This window comes from Panthera tigris, chromosome A2 (genome assembly GCF_018350195.1).
Source record: "Panthera tigris isolate Pti1 chromosome A2, P.tigris_Pti1_mat1.1, whole genome shotgun sequence".
Classification (NCBI taxonomy): domain Eukaryota; kingdom Metazoa; phylum Chordata; class Mammalia; order Carnivora; family Felidae; genus Panthera; species Panthera tigris.
Window position 1 is genome coordinate 18,905,845 of NC_056661.1, and position 21,754 is coordinate 18,927,598.

At 49.3% G+C, this 21,754-nt stretch overlaps 2 protein-coding genes and 1 long non-coding RNA gene across 7 annotated transcripts in view; 1 reads left to right on the forward strand and 2 right to left on the reverse strand.

Annotated features, from left to right (window-relative positions):
* Positions 1-588: 588 nt before the first annotated feature.
* MON1A (MON1 homolog A, secretory trafficking associated) lies at positions 589-13,870 on the reverse strand. 4 transcript variants are annotated; one of them, XM_042978993.1, is made up of 8 exons: positions 13,359-13,559; positions 12,499-12,557; positions 12,117-12,296; positions 4,932-5,071; positions 3,152-3,637; positions 1,832-2,597; positions 976-1,123; positions 589-876 (listed from the first exon to the last, which is right to left on the reverse strand). In XM_042978993.1, exons 2-8 carry the CDS (start codon positions 12,513-12,515, stop codon positions 736-738), a joined length of 1,878 nt encoding a protein of 625 aa, XP_042834927.1. In that variant the 5' UTR covers positions 12,516-12,557; positions 13,359-13,559; the 3' UTR covers positions 589-735. The 4 variants fall into 4 exon arrangements, with proteins under 4 accessions (XP_042834927.1, XP_015395939.2, XP_042834928.1 ...); XM_015540453.2 differs by lacking the exons at positions 12,117-12,296; positions 12,499-12,557; positions 13,359-13,559 and adding an exon at positions 13,599-13,870; XM_042978994.1 differs by lacking the exons at positions 12,117-12,296; positions 13,359-13,559 and having other exon boundaries at positions 12,499-12,635.
* A 4,928-nt stretch (positions 13,871-18,798) lies between these two features.
* Positions 18,799-20,055, reverse strand: LOC122236654. Its single transcript, XR_006214791.1, has 2 exons — positions 19,968-20,055; positions 18,799-18,982 (listed from the first exon to the last, which is right to left on the reverse strand). It is a non-coding gene; the product is annotated as an uncharacterized LOC122236654 (long non-coding RNA).
* Positions 20,056-20,057: 2 nt separating this feature from the next.
* Positions 20,058-21,754, forward strand: part of RBM6 (RNA binding motif protein 6) — a 103,754-nt gene continuing 102,057 nt past the window's right edge. For both annotated transcript variants that reach the window (XM_042978995.1, XM_042978996.1), the window contains exons 1-3: positions 20,058-20,133; positions 20,902-21,007; positions 21,326-21,381. The gene's annotated coding sequence lies outside the window, so the exon portion shown is untranslated. The remainder of the gene's footprint in view (positions 20,134-20,901; positions 21,008-21,325; positions 21,382-21,754) is intronic.

A 21,754-nucleotide genomic window follows, 5' to 3' on the forward strand; every position in this document is an offset into this window, starting at 1 on the left:
AGGAATGCACTGGCCAAAAGCACAGATGCTGAGGTGGATAGCCCTTCATGAGGAAGACCAAGCTGGGACAATTTCCCCAGAGGTCTAGGGCTACATACACTGAGGCTGGTCTCTGAATTTTTCTGTGCTGAAAACCAGACCACCTCACCAAGGGATCTTACCCACCTGTACCAAGCCTCAGACTCTCCCTAGTTGGCTGTCCTTCTCTTACTCAGCCTTGTCACTGCTGAGCTACAGCAGCCCTTCAAGCAGAGCCACAGCTCCCAGGGTGTATGAGTGGTCCTTTGGGGCACAAAGCTGGGGGCCCCTCCTAGGAGTGAGAGAGAGGGGCTGTGCCCTTCTAGGAGGCACCAGGGACTCAGACTGAGTACTGGGGTGGGGCTGTGGGGGGCAAGGCCAGTGGAATGCTAGAGAACATTTTATGTATGGCAAGACTTTAGCTGAATGAAGAGACCCAGCCCAAGGTTCGATTCTGAGTGCTTGTGCTCCAGGACATGGGGAAACACAGGTAAGGACTAAGGAGGAGGATCCAGTATCTGTAGGAGTGAGAATGCATGAGTGAAGGGACCAGTGACAAGGCCCAATGAGTGTCTTCTCCAGAGTACTTTAATGCACGCACCAACCCACAGTCCCTGCCTGCTTGCTGCCTGGGCAAGAGAGGCCAGCCCATGTGGAGGCTCCCATAGCTTCCATTGCCCAGTGTGCCTAAGAGGGCTGAACCCACACACATTCCCATCAGTAGGTGAGGGGTGTGAGGATGAAGAGGCGATCTTCTTCTTTGCGGATCCAGCGCATCAGCTTATGGATGGCACTGACGGCAGATGCCTTGGTCCCCAGGGGGCTGTAGCACATGTAGAGCTCAAAGGCACCTGTCACCTGGAGGAGGGGGCACAGGGTAGTCATCGAGGTTAGACATCTCGTGTGGCCCCTGCCCGGGATCCCGATGAAGCTGAGCCCATCCCAGGGCTGCCTTACCCAGGCCAGGAGGTTCTCATTGGGGCCCGTGTAGTAGATGGTCTTGAGTGGGCGGGAGGCATTGTGGGCCCGGCTGTGCAGGTATTGGTAGAGGCCCAGCAGCCGCTCCTGCTCCTCTTCACTGGTGTACGGGGCCTCAATCTCAGGGCTGGAGATGGGGGAGTGGGTTGGCAAAGAAATAACTTTCATTGCCTTCTCTGGAGATCTAAAAAAAACTCTTCCTAGCCAGGGAGACTCTGACATGTGTCTTACCCTCCAAATGTTCTCCCAGGACAGGGCATGGCCTCCCTACCACAGAAGACTCCCCAGGACAGGGCTGGGCCCACCCAGAATGGAGCCCTGTTCTTCCCCCCTCCCCCAAGTTCATGGCATCTTTGGTGACTTCCCTTGGAGAGGCCAATCTGAGTTTAGGTGTCCGAAACAAAGTGACAGGTCTGAAGTGGAGGAAAAGTGATCTGGGAACCCAAGAAGGGGTAATGGGAAGACAGAAGATGCCACATCTGGCCACAGCCCCTCTGTTGGAGGAGGAATTCTGCATCCTAGATGGGACCAAAATGACCCCTAAGGCAGACCTGCTCCAGGGCAGGAGATCCAGGAGACCTCTGTTCCAGCTTCCTTCCCTGGGTGTACTGGGCATTTCAAGGCTTTGTGGGTAACAAAGTAGAGAGGTACATGCCCATAGGGGGTGGAGTGATAGGGAGTCTGGGTGCCTGATGTCAGAGTAAAACAGACCCAACATGTCAGTCCATTCACAGATGGGTCATCAGCTCCAGGACTGCATCAGGGCTGAGGGCCAACCGCCTCCCCTCCCTCGCCCCTGTCTCCCTCAAGTTGTGCTCCCAAGGTCCTCCCTCACCTGGTGAAGAGTCCCGAGCTCTTTGATTTATAGAGGAAGTGGCGCAGGTCCGGGATGCCCACTTGGGCAACACTGTAGTAGGGCGTGCGCAGTGCCTCCCGCAGCGCCAGGTGGGCTCCACGCTTCCGCAGGCGCTCCTGAAAGCGGCGGCGGCAGTCAGAGACTGCAAAGAAGTCCTCCCGGTCGGTGGAGACGAGCAACAAGCAGAGGTCGGTGTCAGGCTCCAGGTAAGAGATGTGTGCGTGGAAGAAGCCGGCTGCATTAAATTTGGGTAGGCACACAGGCGTCCACGCTTCTCCCTCACGGAAGGATGAGGAGGAACTTATGAGATTGAAGAGCAGGTGCAGGTCGATAGGGTGCAGGAATTGGTCCTTGCGGCGCACGAGCGCCACCAGCTGGTTGCGTGCCAGCAGGATGGAGAAGACGAGGCTGCGCGCTCGCGCCTGCTGCAGGCTGGCACTCACCGCGTCGCGCACGGCCGCAGCCAGGGGCAAGCAGCGCGCTGCCCCCATGAGGAAGCTGGGGTCTCGCGCCATGAGCTGCAGCAGGTTGTCGGTGATGCGCTCCGAGCCCGAGAGCAGGCGCCGCAGGTCGTAGTTCTGCTTCTGCTGGAAGATGTGGCTCAGCTGGGCACCAGTAAGAAGGCTCAGGATCTGGTAGTAGATGTAGAGCAGCTCCTGCGCCAGTTCCTGCGCCGATTGCCGCGTGCGCGCCACTGCCACCAACACCAGTGGGCTCCGGCGCACGAATACTACCTTGTAGCCATCTGAAGGTGGAGGGAGGGGATGTCAGCTTCTCCGGGGAGCCCTCCGGGGTTGGCCTTGCCCAGCTCCCTCGGAGCCCCAGCTTCCTACACAGCTTGTCGCTTTCTACATCCTCTCCACCCTCCCTCAGATCTCTGCACACAGTAGGGGCTTAAGGATGATGAAGATAAAAACAGCAGCCCACGGTTCCCTTTCCCTGAGGATTCCAGGCTGTCCCTGCCACTTGCTTCACAGAGTGGCACCAGCCAAAATGCAGTGAGCAATTGAAAAAAAAAAACATTCTTGTGTTAAATGTCAAGAGCTGGGTGGGGCTCAGGGCCTGGGACTTCTAGTTCTCTCCAAGGGCAAAGCCCATGTCAGAGCCACCTTTGGCCCTCACAATACCCTGTAAGGCAGTCATTGTTGCTATCTGTGTTCAAATGACAATATTGAAGCCCAGTGAGGTGGAGGGGCTGCCCTTGGTCACACAGCACATCCCAGCCCTCTAGTCCCTCGGGGACTATGAATTAACCCTGGTCAGGGGAGCCCTCCCTGCCCCCCTTTCCAGGTGGCTCACCTGCGTGGATAGAACGAATGGCGTTCTTGTCTGCCTCCAGGAAGGACACCAGGGCCACCATGACACCCATGGTGCTGGAAAGTGCCTCCTCTGACCCATAGCGGGAGTACACAGGCTTCCCCGCCTCGCTCAGCACAAAGACGTGCTTCTGGTGCAGTCGCCATGCCTCAGCAGCCTCCTCCTCATCCCCCTCGCCTGTGCCCTCCCTGGGGGGTTCTGTGGCTGGCCGCCCAGCTGCCCCTGAAGGCTCTGGCCAGTCCTCAGAGCTTCCTGGCAGCATCTCCTCCTGCAGGTCTCGGGCCACACCCGTCAGTTGGGTGCTCAGCTCGCTGAAGTCCTGGCTGATCTGTCGCATGTCTGCAGGCAGTGGTGGAGGACCCCCAACACCCTCCTTGGGGCTGTCCCCAGAAGCTGCCCCATCCTCCGATTCAGTCAGGTCCTCATAGGAACGGGCATGGACGAACATGGCACCCTCCTGCCCAGCACCTGCCAGCCAAAAGCACTGGTGCTTAGAGCAATAGCCACTGGCAGACCACCTTACCAGCAAGATGCGTAATATGGCACTCTAGCTTTACTGCAGAGACAAGCCACTGTTCCCTCCTGCTACTGCCTGCTACAAGTTATGCCTCCCTGCGGCTTACAGCCCACCAGTTTCCTCCCATCACACTGGGAATAAAACCCAAACCCCTCATGGCTGCGGGAATGACTTGCTTCTACTTGCTTCTCTCAATCTCATCTCACAGCCCTTACCCACTCCAGTCACACTGACCTTCATCCACCTGCTCTTTGGACACCCTCAACATGCCCTCACCTACCTCAGGGTCTCTGTACCTACTGTTCCCTCTGCCTGGAACGCACTCCCACCTCCTCGCATGGCCAGCTCCTTGTCACACTTCAGCTCTCAGCAAAGACATAAGTTACCTCCTCACCTGACCTCTGAGCCTGGGCACTCTATCATATCTCTCTCTTTGATTTCTCTTGTGCCACTTGTCAGTTATTATCCTCCTCCCCAACTACAGTGGGGTTCCTCCTGAGGGGCAGCAAGGTGGTTGTTCACTGCTGTGTGCCGAGCACCTTGCCCTGTGCCTGGAATACCTTTGTTCAGTGACTCTCTATCCCTGTGAGAAGTCTCCCTGACCCAGTTCAGGCCATAGTTCCTAACCCACTCCACTGTAATGACCCCACTAGCTTATGGCTCCCCTAAGGCAGGGGCCATGTCAGTCTTTCTCTACTGATTTTTTTTTTTTTTTTTTTTTTTTTTTTACAGAATAATTCAACAGATATATTTTGAGTCTCTATGATGAGTTTGGTACCGTACTAGGCATTTGGGATACAACCACTCTGTGCTCAAAGAGCTCACAATTTTGTGGACAAGAGATGGGCAATATATACATAAACAAATAAAATTACAAAATAACTATTGTCCTGTACAGAGCATGGTCAGAGCAGGCAGGCCTAACTCGTGCAGAGGTGACATTTAAGCTGAGAGCTGAGGGAGGGAAAAGGAGTCAGGAAGGCGCAATGTAGACCCAGGGAACGGGAGGAGAACCCATGCTGGCAGCCAGACAGCACAGGGGTGAGTAGCCCAACATGAAGTGGAGAGGAAGGCTGGACACAGACAGAGCCCGTTCCCTGCGGTATCCCCAGCACCTAACAAGTAGCCCACGAGTGACTGAACGAGTGCATGAATGAGTGGGAGTGAAAGACTTGGTGGGAATCCCAGTTGCCCTGGAGGCTGCTCTCGCTGTCAGCTGCCTGGAGCTGCACACCCTGCCCGTACCTGGCTCCATTCCCTGAGCCAGTCCTGGTGTGGGGCTCTCAGCTCTCTCCATACTCTGCCCATCAGAAGGAGCCAGGGTGCCATCGGGGCATTCGCTGCTCCTCTTCCTCTGCATGTCAGCAGCCATCCCTTGGACTCTCCTGTGGGCAAACAAAGACATCATCGAGGGTAAGGAGGGAGGTGCTGTTGGCAGGGGTCACTGCTAGTACAGTAACAGTGGTTAGTACAGGAAAGCACCAGGACCCAGCTAGCTCAAACCTCTGGGAAATGGGTTCTGAGTATTCCCCTGTAAAAAATGAAGTATGTTGTTCTTTTTCTAAGTAGAAAAGGAAAAATTCATTGTACCTATTCATTGTAGAAGACTTGGAAAATAAAAAAGGATAAAGAAAGAAATGTCACCATTTCCCCACCATTCAGGATCTTTCACTGTTCACATTTTGGTGTATTTCTTTCCAGTTTTTTTTTGAATGCACATAAAATGGAAATTTTTTTTTTTTTTTAACAAACTGATAACAGCAGCTAACACTTACTGAGCACCAAGGTAGTGTGCTAGGAAGTATAAGTGGACACAGTTATCTAAGCCTGATCACTACACTCTGTGGCAGGTGCTCCTGTGTCAGGCTGGCTCTACAGATAAAGGGACTGAGGCTGAGAGAGTAAATGCCTGCCCAATGTCACAACAGGGTGGAAGCTTTGGGAGCTGGCAATTGAAACAATTCTGTATCCTGGTATCTTTCACTGCACATCCTACCACAAACACTTCCTCATTCAAAACTGAATTGACCAATAGTTCTTTCTGAATACTTAGGCATTTGCAAAGAAAGAGCAAACAAGCTTGTCTTCAGGCTTGCTTTTTTCTGAGTACACTTTTGTACTTTCTGAATTTGGCACCAGGGCTTGCCTTACAACTATACAGCTGTACAACTATAGACATAACAGTTCTCAGTGCCCATCTGAATGCCAGGACAGACTCAGTTTCATCTCTCAGTCCTTCTGCAGCCTCAGAGCCAGGTGGAGGTGGCGATGAGTGGATGGCAAGGATAACAAAGTTGGATGGCTCACCTGGAGTCACCCCTAAGGGCCCCTGAATGGCAGGCTGAAGGAGCCTTCATTTGGCAAGCAAAATACATTCATAGGGGAGGGGTTCCATTGAGGCACTGATCCTTTTGTGAAGAGAAATCTGGGTAGACAGGCGAGAAGGACTGCAAAGACTAGTCAGAGACTCATGAAGAGGTCATGCGGGCAGGCCAGGGGCCTGGGAGGGACTGGTGTTAGTGTGAGCAAAGCAGACCCTGTTCCTGCCCTTCTAGGACAGAGTCATAGGAAATAACTGAGGCCTTGTTTCTCAGTAGCTCCACAACCTTGGGCAAATGACTCTTCCCCGAGCCTAGCATGAAGTCGGTGCTCAAAAGTGTTCATGAAGAGTGACCTCAAAGAGAGAGCATCCCCATCACTCTCATTTGTGTGGTCCCAGGTTGTCCATGTCCAAGAACACCCTCTCAGACTCCTTATCCTCATCCCACCAGAGCTCCTACCAGGCAGCTCCTGTATGCACCCAAAGAACTGACTTTCAAGCTCTTTTTTTTGTTTTTGTTTTTGTTTTTTGGTCATCTTTGTTCTAAGCTATGGAATCCTTTTTCAAATGCATCTTTTGCAGAAGTTCAACGGGCAAAACAGACAGGGAAGCCTGGTAGCCACTCGTGCACTGAACCTGGAGCATCACAGAACAAGTGAAGTTTGGGCACCATTGGCCAACAGCATCACCCCACTTAGAGTAGGACCAAAAAAAGATCATCTGGGAGAACATCGACCTCTGGGGATTTTCTAGGCCACTAATCCCATCCATTAGGACAGTCAAGAGTGATGGATCCTAGCATGAGTCAGAGCCCAGAGGACCAAGGCATGGGCCACCTTGTCTGACAGAGGGCCAGAGTAACTAAAAGGCTACTTGCCCTCAACAGCTAGGTTGTTCAGAAAGGTCCACTCAGAGACAGAGACAGAGACCGAGACCAAGAGGAGTAATCCCAGACAGGCCAAAACAAGCACTGTAACACCATAGAGGCTGGGGCAGTGGGTGCTACAGTAACTAGGGCATGCCTAGGTCTTCAGCAGGAAGACACAGGCCACATGAGAACCTCATAGAGCATTATTTCACAAGCTAACCTAAAAGTGAGATTGGGGTCTGCACTGCTATGTGAAGATGGAGTGACTCCAGAGAGATGAGTCGTGTCCAGGCAGAGAGAAAGCTGCTACTGACAGTCCCAGGGTTGTGGCCAAGGCTTCTGGACCTGGCTCCCTGGACGGAGACCTGGATTGCTATGTGTTTCTTTCTGGGAAGTAGGTCCAGAACCATTGCTTCAAATTACTATATTTCTATGGAGACTCACTTTCCTGCTCCCTTAGTCAATAAGTTCACACCTCTCTTCTCAAATTTCCATCACTTCCTTCTCCCACGCTCACTCAGCATGATCCATGATCTCACCGAGGAAACAGAAGTCAGCAAAAGAGAACTTCCAAGATTCCCACCACCACCTCGCCTCACCTGCCAGGCTCTGCTTTCCTTCTTCTCACTGAAGATGAGCTGTCCTTGCTCCACTGGGAGCAAACGCCCCCACTGCAGTCCCTTTCACCCGCACAAGCACATGGCTTCAGTAGCTGTCCCTCTCTCTCCCAGATCATTGGTTTCCCCTTCTCCCCCATCCAGCACCAATATGCTGATGCTTCCTCCATTTTCAAAACACCTTCTGGGGCACCTGGGTGGCTCAGTTGGTTAAGCGTCTGACTTCGGCTCAGGTCCTGATCTCACAGTCAGTGAGTTTGAGTCCCACATCAGGCTCTGTGCTGACAGCTCAGAGCCTGGAGCCTGCTTCGGATTCTGTGTCTCCCTCTCTCTCTGCTCCTCCCCCACTCACGCTCTGTCTCTCTCTCTCAAAGATGAATAAATGTTAAAAAAAAAAATTAAAAAAAACACCACCTTACTTTGGGTGTGTTCACTCGTTATAATTCACTGAGCTGTACTTATGATTTGTGAACTTCATGTTTGTTTTATTTCAATTAAAGAGTTAAAACACCCCCCCCCCCTTAACTCTACATTCCCCTCTAGGTTCCACCCCATTTTTTTGCTGCCCTTTATAAAACAGACCTCAAAACAGTAAATAATACCTGGAATATAATTAGTAGGCTAGGCTATGCTGTGTAACAAATGAATGCCAAAATGGTAGAGGCTTCACACATAAAGGCTTATTTTTTGCTTACACAAAATTTACCTTGGATCTGGGAGTAATTCAGCTCCCTTCCAAGCAGTGATTCAGGAATCCAGGTTACTAGCATCCCATAGCTCTGCCATCTGGAATACATGCCTTTTCCACATCACTGGGCAGTGGAAGACAGGGCTGGAAGGTCATGTACCAGCTCTTAAATACTTCAAAGCCCAGATTGGCCAGAAGTAGTCACATGGCCAGAGGGACTGGGAAGTGTGGGGAGCTCACGGGTATCTGGTAATCAAGAAATACATCTGCCACAGCCTCTCCACTTCACTCACTTGGGTTTTTTTTAAGATTTTATTTTTAGGTAAGCTCTACACCCAATGTAGAGCTCGAACTCACAATTCCAAAATCAAGAGGTGCATGCTCTACTGACTGAGCCAGCAAGGTGCCCCTTTCCCATTCATTCTTGAAGCCACTCCAACTAGACTTGCACCTCCATCATTCCAGCAACACCGCTCTCATCAAGGTTGCTAGTTGACCTCGGGATCATCTCACCTCACTCAGTAGCAGTAATGGATACACACTTGGTGATTTCCTCTCTTAAAACACTTTTTCTTCTTGGCTTCTGGTACACCACTCTCTTTTCTTGGTTCTCCTCCTACTCATAGACCATGCCTGCTAAGTCCTTTATGCAGTTCCTCTTACAGTTAGGGGACCCAGATTTCAGCCCTTGGATCTCTTTTCTGTCTTCATTCAAACCACTGATGATCTCATTCAGTCTCATGTTTTTGTTTTTGTTTTTAATTTTTGTTTATTTTTAGAGGGGAGAAGATGCAGAGAGACAGAGAGAGAGAGAATCCCAAGCAGGCTCCACACTACCAGTGCAGAGCCCAACGTGGGGCTCAAACTCATGACTGTGAGATTACGACTTGAGCCAATATCAAGAGTTGGATGCTTAACCGACGAAGCCACCCAGGTACCCCCAGTCTCATGGTTTTAAATTCCATTGATACATTAGTGATTAGTGATACATTGTGATTCCAATTTTTATTTCTAGCCCCAATGTCTCTTCTGACTTCTAGAGTCACACACATTTAACTGTCTACTTCATGTCTTACAGTATCTCAAAGTTATATGTCCAAAACTGAGTTCCTGATTGTCCTCTTAAAAACGTATTCCTCCCAGAGTTTTCTCCACCTCAGTGAAAGACAATGATTTTCAGCAAATCTTGGAGTCATCTCTTTCCCTCACACCCCATATATTGAACCACTAGCAAATCCTGTCACCTGTACTTCTGAATACCCAGCAAAATGTCTCTCTAGTTAATATTTTCCCTATAGAATTCCTCTTGGTTTTTAATACCCAACTGTGGTAGCCAGCCTTCAAGCCAGTCCCCAATGATCCTCAACTTACAGTGTATATGCCTTTGTGTACTCCCCTCCCACACTGAGCAGTTATGTAACCAATAGGATAACGTGAAAATGACAACGTGTGATTTCTGAGGCTAGGCTAAAAGATACTGTGGCTTCTGCCTTGCTGTCTTGGATCACCCTAGTTGGAGTCATCAGCCATGTTGTGAGGACACTCGAGCAGCTGTCTACAGAGAGAACCTCAGCAAACTTTGAGACATGCAAATAGCCAGTACCAAATGTGCCAGTCATGTGAGTAAGCAATCTTCTAGCCCCCGTCAAGCCTTCAGATGACTTCAACCTCACAAGAGAACCTGAGCCTGGACCATCCAGCTAAACTGCTCCCAGATTTCTCCCAAATACCAAAGGAACTGCATGAGATAATAAATATTTATTGTTGTTTTAAGCTGCCAAGTTTTGGAGTAATTTGTTACACTGCAATAAATAACTAATACAACAAACTTGTATTGTTTTGGCCTATGTTTATATAGAAAAATACTATTTACATCATCAAAACTTGATCTATATTTTAAACAAGTGATGTACATTTAAGTCCTCAAATTACATTCCAAGTTGGATAGAACATCACTCACTAAGTGGCAACATAACGGGCTTACTTGCATCATGGCTGTTGAAGGTACTGAAAGAGGCCATGATACTGCATCAAAGCAGCAAACTCTGGTGGTCAGGAGGGTATGTTTTTCAGCATTTTATATCCTAACGCTATAACCTACTGGGCATGTATTAGGTATATATTTTCCTGTGTTTTAGTACCATTTTAGAAAATTGGAGGTTTGTGGTCGATGAGGGAAGCATTATACTTTTTCCCATTTAAAATAATGGTGGGGGGAGGCGCCTGGGTGGCTCAGTTGGTTGGGTGTCTGACTTCAGCTTAGATCATGATCTCATGGTTTGTGGGTTTGGGCCCTGCGTCAGGCTCTGTGCTGACAACTCGGAGCCTGGAGCTGGCTTCAGATTCTGTGTCTCCCTCTCTCTCTCTGCCCCTCCCCCTGCTCACACTCTCTCTCTCTCTCTCTCTCTCTCTCTCTCTCAAAAATAAAAACATTTAAAAAAAATTTAAATAGTGGAAACAGGGGCACCTGGGTGTCTTAGTCAGTTAATGTCCGACTCTTTGTTTCAGCTCAGGTCATGCATGATCTCATGGTTTCGTGTGTTTGAGCCCCATGTCAGGGTCTGTGCTGGCAGAATTCTCTCTCTCTCTTTCTTTGCCCCTTCCCCACTCATGTTGTCTCTCTCTCTAAATTAAATAAATAAATAAATAGATAGATAGATAGATAATAAAAAGATATATGAAATAATGGGAAACAGATACTCAGTTAGTGATTCCAGATAATGTCCAACTTTTGTGGAAGAGATTACTAATGTTAAATGGGAAAAGCCCATCTCCAGAATCTGACCACTGCTCATCACCACCACCACCACCACTACCACATTGGTCCAGGCCACCATTACCTCTCTAGGGGAGTGATGCACCAGCCTTTTAACCAGTCTCCCCACATCTACCTTTGTCCTTGCGCAATATATCCCTCCCACAGGACTCAAAGAGATCCTCTTGAAAAAGGAAGTCAGGCCGTGTAATTCCCCTGCTCAAAACTCTATAATGGTTCTCACTCATTCAGTGAGACACCAATTTCCTCAGAGCAGCACACAAAGCCCCACTCTACCGCTTCCTTTTATTTCTTTGACTTGATCTCCTTCCCTTTCCCCTGCTCCCTTCACCTCAGCCCAGACACACTGACCTCATGGCTTTCCTTTAGGATAATATAAATGTGAATCCTAAGTACTTCTGCATTTCAGAATTTTGCCCTTGCTGAACTTTCTGCACAGACCACATCTCTCTGCTTTTCACTTTGTCCCTCATTCACCTATTCCACTGATGGGGCTAGATATTGACATGACCTACTCTCTCACTTCCTTCCGGTTGTTGCTCAAGTGTTACCTATCAGAGAGGCCTTCCTACAATATCCCTGATTCTTACCTGTCTTACCCTGCTTCATTTTTCTATGAAGCATTTCAAATTTCAGTATGTCAGCTCCACATGCAGGAGGAGTTTAATCAACATTTGCCAGATAAATAACTTTGGAAGGGAAAAGGTGAAAGATCCTCAAAGAATATCCAGTTATAATGCAGTCTCTGGAGACCCCTGCCTGTGGAGAAGACTTGTTTTTGGTAGTAGTCAAGTGTTCAAGAACAATGGTCCTGGAATCAGAGGGACCTGGATGGACCTGGTTTGGTTCCATAAGTCTTAGCTTTCTCATCTATAAAGTGGGGATAATGATAATACCAATTCACTGGGTTGTGGAAGGATTAAATGAGATGTTCATGTAATTTGTTTACCCTGGCACACAGTAAGCACTTGCACACTTAATGGCTACTGCCATTAATATATCATGATTATTTTTACTTAGCATTCAAACCATATGTAGCTGCACTTACACACAAAAAGTGGTCTCTGCCATGTAAATCAGTCCTTTGAAAGTTGGCTCACCCTGAGCAAACATGATTATGACCTCATGAAGCCAGGTAGCTTCTGGCCTGAAGTGACCCACCTGTGATGTCCAGCCAAAGAGATGTCTGTGGGCCTTGGGCTGGGGGTTCCTCCAGGCTTACTGGCTATTTGTTGGGCCTGACATTGCAGGAACAGACCATTGGTTCTCTGCTGCTCCTGGAAGTTTCTCCCAAGTTGATCCTTGGTCTGCCACATGCCTCTGCTCTGTGGCCTTGTACCTCTGGTCAAAGACCCAAACATGGTCTACGGCAACTTACCCAAGGTCCTGGGAGCCCACTACCCACCGATCCCTTGTGGACTTAGGTGACTGAACCCAGTATGGCTGAGTGGTACTCAGCATGGTAACTATATGGAATGAGGGCAGGGTCAGCTGGCTGGGGCTGGGCTAGTAGACGCTTCCTTCACAATAGTTCCCCAGCTACCTGACATCATGTAGCATCTCAACATCTCCAAGGCCAATTGGGGGATCCAGCCAGAAGTCCTGATGAAGCAAACAGTTCTCTAGACACTTACTCTGGAAACTAGGCAGCAAACCCCACCCCAGCCCCCACTGGAGCCATAACCTTCATGACAGAAGCTCCTGGGAGGCTGGGCCTGAAGCAGTTAAGCAAGAGAGGTCTCTTGGAACCAGTCCCATATGTGCCCTCAGGGTCCCTTCTCAGGCAGCCTCTCTAGAAGCCCCCAGGGCATGCTACTTTCCCTAGATGTGCTCTGCTGTGCCTACAAGCAATGTCTCCAAACAGGTTGTCTCAATCAGCCCTTCTTGTGTGCTTCCCTCCCTCAGGTGCCCACCCTGGAGCAGGCAGAACCTTTAAGAGCCCCTCCCTACTGACTCCTACCACTCTTGCTCCCTCTTCCTGCTTGGATAGTGCTCCATCCTGCCCTGACCCTTTTGGAGTGGGCTATCTGGGAGGGTGGTGCCAGAATGCATGGGTCTCTGGCAGACAGGGCCCTGGTGAGGCTATGCTGTAGCTGGTTCAGCAGGATGCCTGCTCCGTGAGCATCGCCTGGTACTTGTCACTGCTGGTGGCCACTCCCCTCTCTGACAAAGGCTGCTCACCCTCCCCCAGCAAACTGGAACCCAGAAACGGTGGCTCAGCCAGTACAGGCAGACAGGTTATCTGAGCCAGGGCACCCTTGAGAGCAAAGTCCAAAGCCCCAGGACACTTCCAGGAGTTGCCTGCTCACCCCACAGTCACCTCTGCAGATCTTTGAAAGGATTCTGCCCGGGGGAGGGGGAAGGGGGGAGCGGAATATGTGTGCCTTGAGGGGCGGGTCCTACCAGGCCACTGCCTCCTATAGGACTTTGCTCTCCCAGCCAAAGGAAGGGTTCTGGTCTTCGCCTTTTGTATTCTTCAGCTGGGGGACAACCGGCTAAGGCACCCCAAAGAGACTAAATCCTCCTATCGCAAGTGAAGCGTAGGTGGCAGGGGCCCCCAGTCTTCAAGCCCCTGGCTCCAAGGATGACAGCTCTCCAGTTTCTCGGTACCCCCTGGCCACGTGGGTTGGCAGTCGTACTCACCTGTTTCTCCGGGGGGGGGGGGGGGGTCCAGGACGCACAGAGACTGCCGGTCACTGCTCTCTGCCGGACCCCCAGGAGGGCACGGGTGTCCGGCCGAGTCCGGCCGGAGGGCGCAGGTCAGACCCTCGGACCCCTGCGGACGCAGACATGGCCACAGCGCAGGCCACCGCCCCTCCCACCGCCCCTCGCCCAGCAGGCGACCCAGGAAGACAGCCCTCTCCGGCCTCTCGTGGCGGAGGCCTGGCTCCAGCCGCTCTGCCTCTGGCCCTGCCCGCCCCGGGGTGCATTGTGGGAAATGTAGTCGGCGCTCACCGCTGCCTGCGGCACTCTGAGGCGGGGCTGGGCGCCCGGTCCCGGCAAAGTCGAGGGCGGGGCGTCACCCGGAGCAGGATTTGTCTCATCCGGAACCACCTTCTCCAGCGTCGGGCCTGGCCCAAATGCCTCCTCGGAGCCCAAAGGCCAGGGTGGACCGTAGGCCCAGACTCCCTGGCCCGTCCGCCCTGGCCATCTAGAGGTTTATTTCAAGGCAGAGTAAGACACTTTGGGATTGTTTCCTCTATTGATTGTGGAAGGGCAGTGCAAGTTTGGGAACTGGATAAATGTCATTAGTGACTCTAGCTACGCTGGTTGTAAAGGATGTAGGCACACCAATTGTTGCTGAAGACGTCCTTTTAGCCACGTTTTAATATTATCAGTATGAGGCTCTAAAACAGTTCTCAGCTTTGCACATAGAATGACCTGGGGAAATTTAAAAAATCACTAATGCTTAGAGATTTTGATTACTCCTAGAGAATTCGATTTAATTGAACTGGGATGGGACTCAGGCATTGGTATCTTTTTAAAAGCTTCCCAGGTGATGTGCCAGGGCAAGGAACGATTGCTATGGGCATTTGTAATGTCCTAGACACAAAACAATACAAACGACAGGAAAACATAAAGCTTTTCCAATTTTTTTTAAAGTTTATTTTTATTTATTTTGAGAGAGCAAGCTGGGGAGGGGCAGAGAGAGAGGGAGGCAGAATCCCAAGTAGGCTCCACACCTTTGAAATCAGGAACCGTGAGATCATGACCTGAGCCAACATCAAGAGTCAGTTGCTTAACCGACTGAGGCACCCAGGTGCCCCCCCAAACAACATTATTCTTTTTTTTTTTAACTTCTTTAAATTTATTTTTGAGAGACAGAGACAGAGCATGAATGGGGGAGGAGCAGAGAAAGAGGGAGACACAATCCGAAGCAGGCTCCAGGCTCTGAGCTGTCAGCACAGAGCTTGATGTGGGGCCTGAACCCACAAACTGAAGTCATGACCTGAGCTGAAGTTTGAGGCTCAACCGACTGAGCCAGCCAGGCACCCCAAAACAATTTTAAAGATCAGTTTAAGGAAGTAAAATCAGAGATTAACAAAAATACTGCTCATGTTTTCTCTGAAGAGAAATCACTTTATAGCTTTTCTGGTTAATTTCCCCAATAGTTTTAGGATGAAGGAAAAGGTCTGAAATCACTCCTTTGATTCTCTCTGCTGCTTGGAGCACCCCAATGCAGTATCCTGTCTCCATCTCAGCCCTACACTGGAATTGGGAAAGCTCTGCCCCTGAGCTTCTCTTGTGGTCTCAGATGGCTGTCACCTGGAGCCTACCAACACAACAGTGGTCTATGACTGAAATGGTGACAAAGCTGTAGCCTTTTACTGGAGATGGCTTTGCACAGGGCTGAGACCCTCGCATATAATTTAAGGGAAGACTTCTCCTCCCTTTTAGGTTAAGGAAATGTGAGAAAATGTCCAATTCCTTCACTGTCTATTCCCCCTGGAAAGGAGAGCGGAAGAGGAAAGAGGAATCTCTCCAGGTCATCACTGGTCACTCAGTATTTTCAGTCCTCACTACCTCAGGAGTTCAGGCTCCCTCACTTAGAATAAATATCATTTATACAGTTTGGCTGTCATGAATCCCATCACATTAGTTGTGATGAGTTGTGAGAACAAATTGTGTGAACTTGTAAGAGTTCAAGCCATGGGGTGCCTTGCTGCCTCAGCTGGTAGAACATGCGACTCTTGATCTCAGGGTTGTGAGTTCAAGCCCCACGTTGCGTGTAGAGTCTACTTTAAAAAATTTTTAATTTAATTTAAAGAGAGTTAAAGCCAAGAAGATGTCATATTCTCTCATTGGTGCAGAAGTATCCTGGCTATATCCCATTAACTAGAAACTGTCCTCCATAGAATTGATCTTCATTGAAGACATTTAAAGTTTCCTAACATACCTACCCAGTCTCTTCAATAGTCTGTAGGGTGACCTCAGGGTTTTTTCTGGAGTCTCACTCTTGCTTTCAAGAACATCAGCTCCACCAGACAGCACCACCACTGTCATTAGGAAGTACAGCTGACCCTTGAACAACGGGTGTTTTATTATATGAAAATCCATTTATATGCAGACGTTTTTCAATAAGTATATTGGAAAATTTTGGGGGGATTTGTGACAATTCGAAAAAACTTGCAAATGAACCATGTGGCCTAGAAGTATAAAAAAATTAAGTTAGGTATGTCATGAATGCATAAAATATATATACATACTAATCCATCTTGCCATTTATTACCATAAAAAATATACAAATTATAAAAAGTCAAAATTTATTAACTCCCTCCCACACAAATACTTACAGACTGTATGTACATGGTGCCATTTGCAATCAGAAATGTAAACAAGAATAAAGATGTAGTATTAAATCTTAACTGCATACAATTTACTACAGAACATACTGTTCTACTGTGATAATTAGTTAGCCAACTCCTGCTGCTTTTGTGGTGAGCTTAAAACCCCATGCGATGCTAATCATCTCTTTGTGAGTAGTCTCTGGTAAATTGCTTATCACAGTAAAAAGTGACTGACTTCTCATGGTCCTCACCTTTAAGTAGTTAAGTTTTGGGGAATCCAAAGTTTTACGTGGATTTTCAACTCCACAGGTAGTGGGTGGGAGTGGAATTGGTGCCCCAACCCCTAGGCTGTTCAGGGGTCAACTGTATTGCGTCTACTTAGCCAAGCAAGTGATTACATCCATGTGCTTCTGGCTAAGCCTTGTGCCTACGACACTCACAGAGCAAACCATTGTGGCTACTTAGTAAAACATTTTAAGGTTATCATTCCAAACTCTGTTTTAATCCACTTACTGACTTATATTTGAATATTGGGACAATCCTTTCCAATATGTCACCTTTTTGTGCTCGCTTCGGCAGCACATATACCAATATGTCACCTTTTTGCTTATAGAACTACCAAGAAATAAATCTTAGTCTTTTGGAATAACAAATGCCAGTCCCATGATGGCTCTGCTGCCCTGCAGGACAATGCTTCAAACCTTGGGCGTTGCCATAAACCACACATTACCCTGCACCTTCTGTCACCCTCTAGGTCTGGGGCTCCTCTAAACCTCAGCTTTCTATTTTGTCTGGGTGCATGATTTTCATGGACTCAGCATGTCCTCTCCATAACAGTAGCAGCAAGGACTAGTGGGGACTGGAGCAATGGTAAAATAAAACCTCTTGTTCTTCCCCAGATGTCTTTTCTTTCATAGTTTTAGGGGACATTTCAGAACTTGAGGTGCTGCTAAAGTGAAAATGCCTAATTGTGCCCGGAGGCTGGGATCTGTTCCCTGCCCTGTTGCTATTTTACTTGTGTGACTAGGGGAAAATCCCTTAATGACCCTTTCAGCACTTTCCCCCTCCTACAAGTACAAGATATCTAATGTGAAATACTCTGAGCTAATAATGAGAACACTCAGTCCCTCCCTGGAAAGTCTGAAGTTTTCCTTCCTGCCTTTATTACTTTGCAGGTCCTGGTAAGGCAGATGGTTTTTTTTGCTCTGCTGGAAAATTTCATCTGTGGTCTTGTATCATCTGTGTCTCTCCTGGTTCCTGTCTCTCATTTTAACATTTGATCAAACCCTACTTTCCATGCCAGGAGCCATGGCCCCAAATGAGACCAAGGCAACAAGGAACAACATACAGGACATGGTCTTTCTCTTTGCTGGGTCCTCCCCTGTGAGCATTTAGGGGCTTGAAAGTGGGCGCACCTCCCTGACTAGGCCTTGTATTCCCCATTCCAGGTGAGGATGCTGCTCAGATCAGCTCTTCTAAATAGCTCATACTTCCTGTTATTAGGCCGGGGGGGGGGGGGGGGGGGAGGGCGGGGAGGGGACAAAAACCTTACTAATACAATGAGCCCTTGTAAGTTTAAAAAAAGAAAATTCCAGATGCTTCCTCTGAAAACCCTCAATAATCACCTCAAGAAAAAGGGGAAAATAGTCAGGAGCATAAACCTTGGAATAAGACTGGGGTTGGAATCGCCCCACCCTCTACTTTCCAGCTGTGGCAATTACTGTACTTACTTTAACAGGTCTTTGGTTTCCTTACCTATAAAAGCGGTTTTCTCATCTGGTTATTGTGAAAACTAAGTGAGATAATAAAGTGCCAGCCCTATAGTTTGATAAAGAGTGGCAATTATTATTACCCAATGAAATTGGGTAGAAGGCAGGAATAATTAGCCTTAATATGGCTTACCTCTCCAGAGACTAAAGTACTACCTGATAAGAGAGAGACCCACCAACAATGGTCCAGTTTGGAAGGTAAAGTCAAAGTACCCACAGTTCCGTGTAGCAGTTCCTCCTCTTCCTTGTAACCTGTGTTGGTGTGCCCCAGGGCTCAGGGCTGGAACTCTGTTCTGTCTACACTCCCTCCCTCATTCCCTTGGTCATTTCATTCAAGCCTATGGCTTCAGACACCAACACCAACAATATGCTGGTACCTCCCAGATCTGTAGCTCTAACCCTGACCTTTGACCCTGAATTCCAGACTGATGTATCCAACTGTCAATTCCACGTTTCACTTGAATGTGAGGCGTCAAAAACTCAACCTACCCCAAACTGAGCTCTTGTTCTTCCTACCAAAACTGCTTCTCCCACATTCTTCCCTCTCTGCCCTCATCCCAGTCCATGTCTCCTGTGGCCACACAGGTACAAGTACCATCCTTCTGTGGCTGCATTATTGCAACACTCCTAACCAGCTGCGCTGCTTCTGCCCTTCCTACCTTTGGCCTATTTCCACATAGCAGCCAGAGGGATCATTTAAACATGGATGCCAAGTTATATTATTCTATTTAGAGCCTTCCAATGGCTTTCCATCTCCCTCCTTACAGAAACCAAACTCATTTCACAAAGAGTGCATATCTTGTTTAATTTGTTGTCCATCTCCAATAATTACCCCACACCCATCTCCATTTGGGCAGCAAATTTTATCAGCTTTGTTTGTTCCTGGATCACCAGCACCCGATGCAGTGCCTATCCCACACAGGCCCTTCATACAGTTCTTGAATGAAGGAATGACTTCCGGACAAGATGCCTGAAAAGTGGAAAGGTAATTTTTAAGACTACTTAACCCAACAACCTCCTTTCACTGCAGATAAAGATTGCTTTATTTTAGAACGCTTTATCGGCTTTTCTGGCAGATTTCTTTGACACCATGATGTTGAATTTGGGCTATACAATCAGGTTACCTTTCTTAAAGGTCCACTGATAGAGACATCAGGTGCCAGTAACCAGAAAGCATATCAACAGTGTAGACAATCCACCTGGAAGCTTAGAGCTTGCCGTTTGAACATTAGCTGTAAGGAGATTCTGGAAATGAGCTGCAAACTGAAAGCTTTCCTGCTAGATTGGGAGATTTGCAGAGAACTTTCCAGTTCTGAGACCTCGCACAAGTCACTCTTGGCTGGATTTATTGCCTGAGATCTAGAAAGGCCCTGGGGAAGCTGGGTGGAATTTCCCTCATAAGTGGGACTACTGAACCTTGAACAGATTGTATTTGCCTGAAATACCTGCAGAATGCCTAACTTGGAAATCCATTAGAAGAAAAGGGGACGAGCCTCTAATTCAAGGGCTTCTCTTGCACCTATCCTCGGGTCTTGGGCAAAAAGGGCTAAACCCCTGGACTGAGGGGTCAGGAGTTAGGCGTTTGGGTGGGCCACCAGTCACTTTCCCGGAAAGCTTCGACCGGAGAAGTTTCCCTTCTACTGCCTTCACAATGACGGAAAATACGGCGGCCTCGAACCAAGCGGACTAGGGCCTTACCCACGCCCCTGGGGCAGAGAAGAACAAACCTCGCGGACGCAAAATCAACAGGGGAATGCGCGCCTTGCTCTACTCCAGAAACAGCGCCCAAAGACCAGCCAGGGCCTAAACCACAACCCCCTGCAGACCCCGCAGACCTGGGGAAGAGCGCCCTCCCATTGGACGACGGCGAGCGGCGTGCCCTCACGCTTCGCTCCCGTAGGCAGCCCCGCCCCCCCACCACGCGCGGGGCACGGCGGGAGTGGAGTCGGCGCGACCTGCAGCTGTACTCCATCTCCCGGCGGGCCGAGCGCTGGAAGCGGCAGCGCGGCGCCTTTGTGGAGCAGCGGCCCGGCGCGGAGGAAGTTCCGGTCTCCGCGACGCAGGGTCGGTGGCGGCGGCTGAGGATTAGGAGGAGCGGGCCGCGGAGGCCGCGCTGCCTCGGTAAGGGCCTGGGGCGGTAGAGAGGGCGTGCCGGACCCTGCGGGGAAGGAGCCAGCCTGCCAAGCCGCTATGGAAGTCGCGGGTCCTCGCGGCCTGGAAGCTGTGGCTTCGGTGTCGCGCGGCGGCCGCGGCCTCGTTTGGGAGGAAGAGAGCCAAGTGGCGGTGTGGTGAGGGAGGCGCCGCCCTCGGGAGGAACGCCCCGGAACGGTCGCGGGCCCGGGGCGGGGCCCGGCGGCGGCTGTAGAATTACCGGTCCAGCCTCGGGGCTGTTAGCTGCGGGGTCCCGGGCTAGCGCGTGGTTACGGCTTGGTGCTTCTGGTCTGCGGAGCCTCAGGCGGGCCCTTTCTTCCGCCTGTTTTCCTGCTTTTGCGGGAACCTGATCCAGTTTTGAGGCATCGCTCGAGAAGGAGGCCTTCTTGTGCCTAGCACGTAGCCCCGTTTTAGACCTGGCCAGACACGGGTGGGTGGGCTCAGCCCGACCACAGGGCAAGAGATCTCCGAGCCCGGCACGCGCGGTGGTAGAACCTGGTGGCGGGGGGGAGTGGTCTGGTGGGTTCTGCGCCCGTTGGGAGAATGTGGGAAGAGGGATGTTTCTTAGTATTTACTCTTCAGAGTCCTTTTGGCGTTGTAATTCTGTTTTTCTTCTAACTTTATTATTGATGTGCTACTGGATTCAACTCTAGGGGTGCATTTTTTAATAAATAGAAAAGGCCTTGTTTTGTAAGGTACATAAACTTTAAGGGTAATTGTATTTTTTACATATTTCAGGTTTGCTTGTGAAGGTCACAGTTGCTGGATCTAAGTGAAGGGGTTCAGTAGACTCTGATGTGCCTGGTCACCTGGTTCATTTTCTGAACTCTGGATTGTGCCCTAGGTTTGTTAGTTTTCAACTTCCTGTTGAGTAATGCCACCAGTGTGAATAGTTTAATAATGTCAACATCAGCAAACTTGTGAGGATTGTAGAGAGAGATCTGAAGAACTGATGATGGGTGACGGTAGGGACTGGCAATGTCTAAAGTAACTAATGGCATGTTAGGTGAAACACAGACAAGTTGGACCTGAACCTTGTCTCATTTAATGAGCACCTAACTAGGTACTTAACCTATAGGATAGGTACTAGGTCTGGACATCTGTAACACCCTTCTTTATAGAATTCTGTTACCAGACTTGGGTTTATTTTTGTTGCCTTTAGGATCCTAGGTTCTTGAAGCCTTTCAGAGGAGACTTGTCAAGGCCTGGGTGGGGGAGGTGAGTGTGTGTTACTAAATGAACTCTTTTATTGTGGGTACTTGAGCAAGGTTATACTCTTCTGCCAATGTTTAAATGTATAAACTGCTGTTACTCATCTGATTCGGGGTTGTATTAAGATTGAAACTATCAGCGGGGAGCCTGGGTGGCTCAGTCGGTTACCTGGCAGACTTCAGCTCAGGTCATGATCTCCCAGTTCATGGGTTTGGGCCCCATCGCTGTGCTGACAGCTCAGAGCCTGGAGCCTGCTTAAGATTCTGTGTCTCCCTCTCTTTCTCTACTGAGCTTTCCCACTCACTCTCTGTCTCTCTTAAAAATAAACAAAAAACATTAATAAAAAGATTGAAACTATCAGAAAGTTCTGGAAAAACAT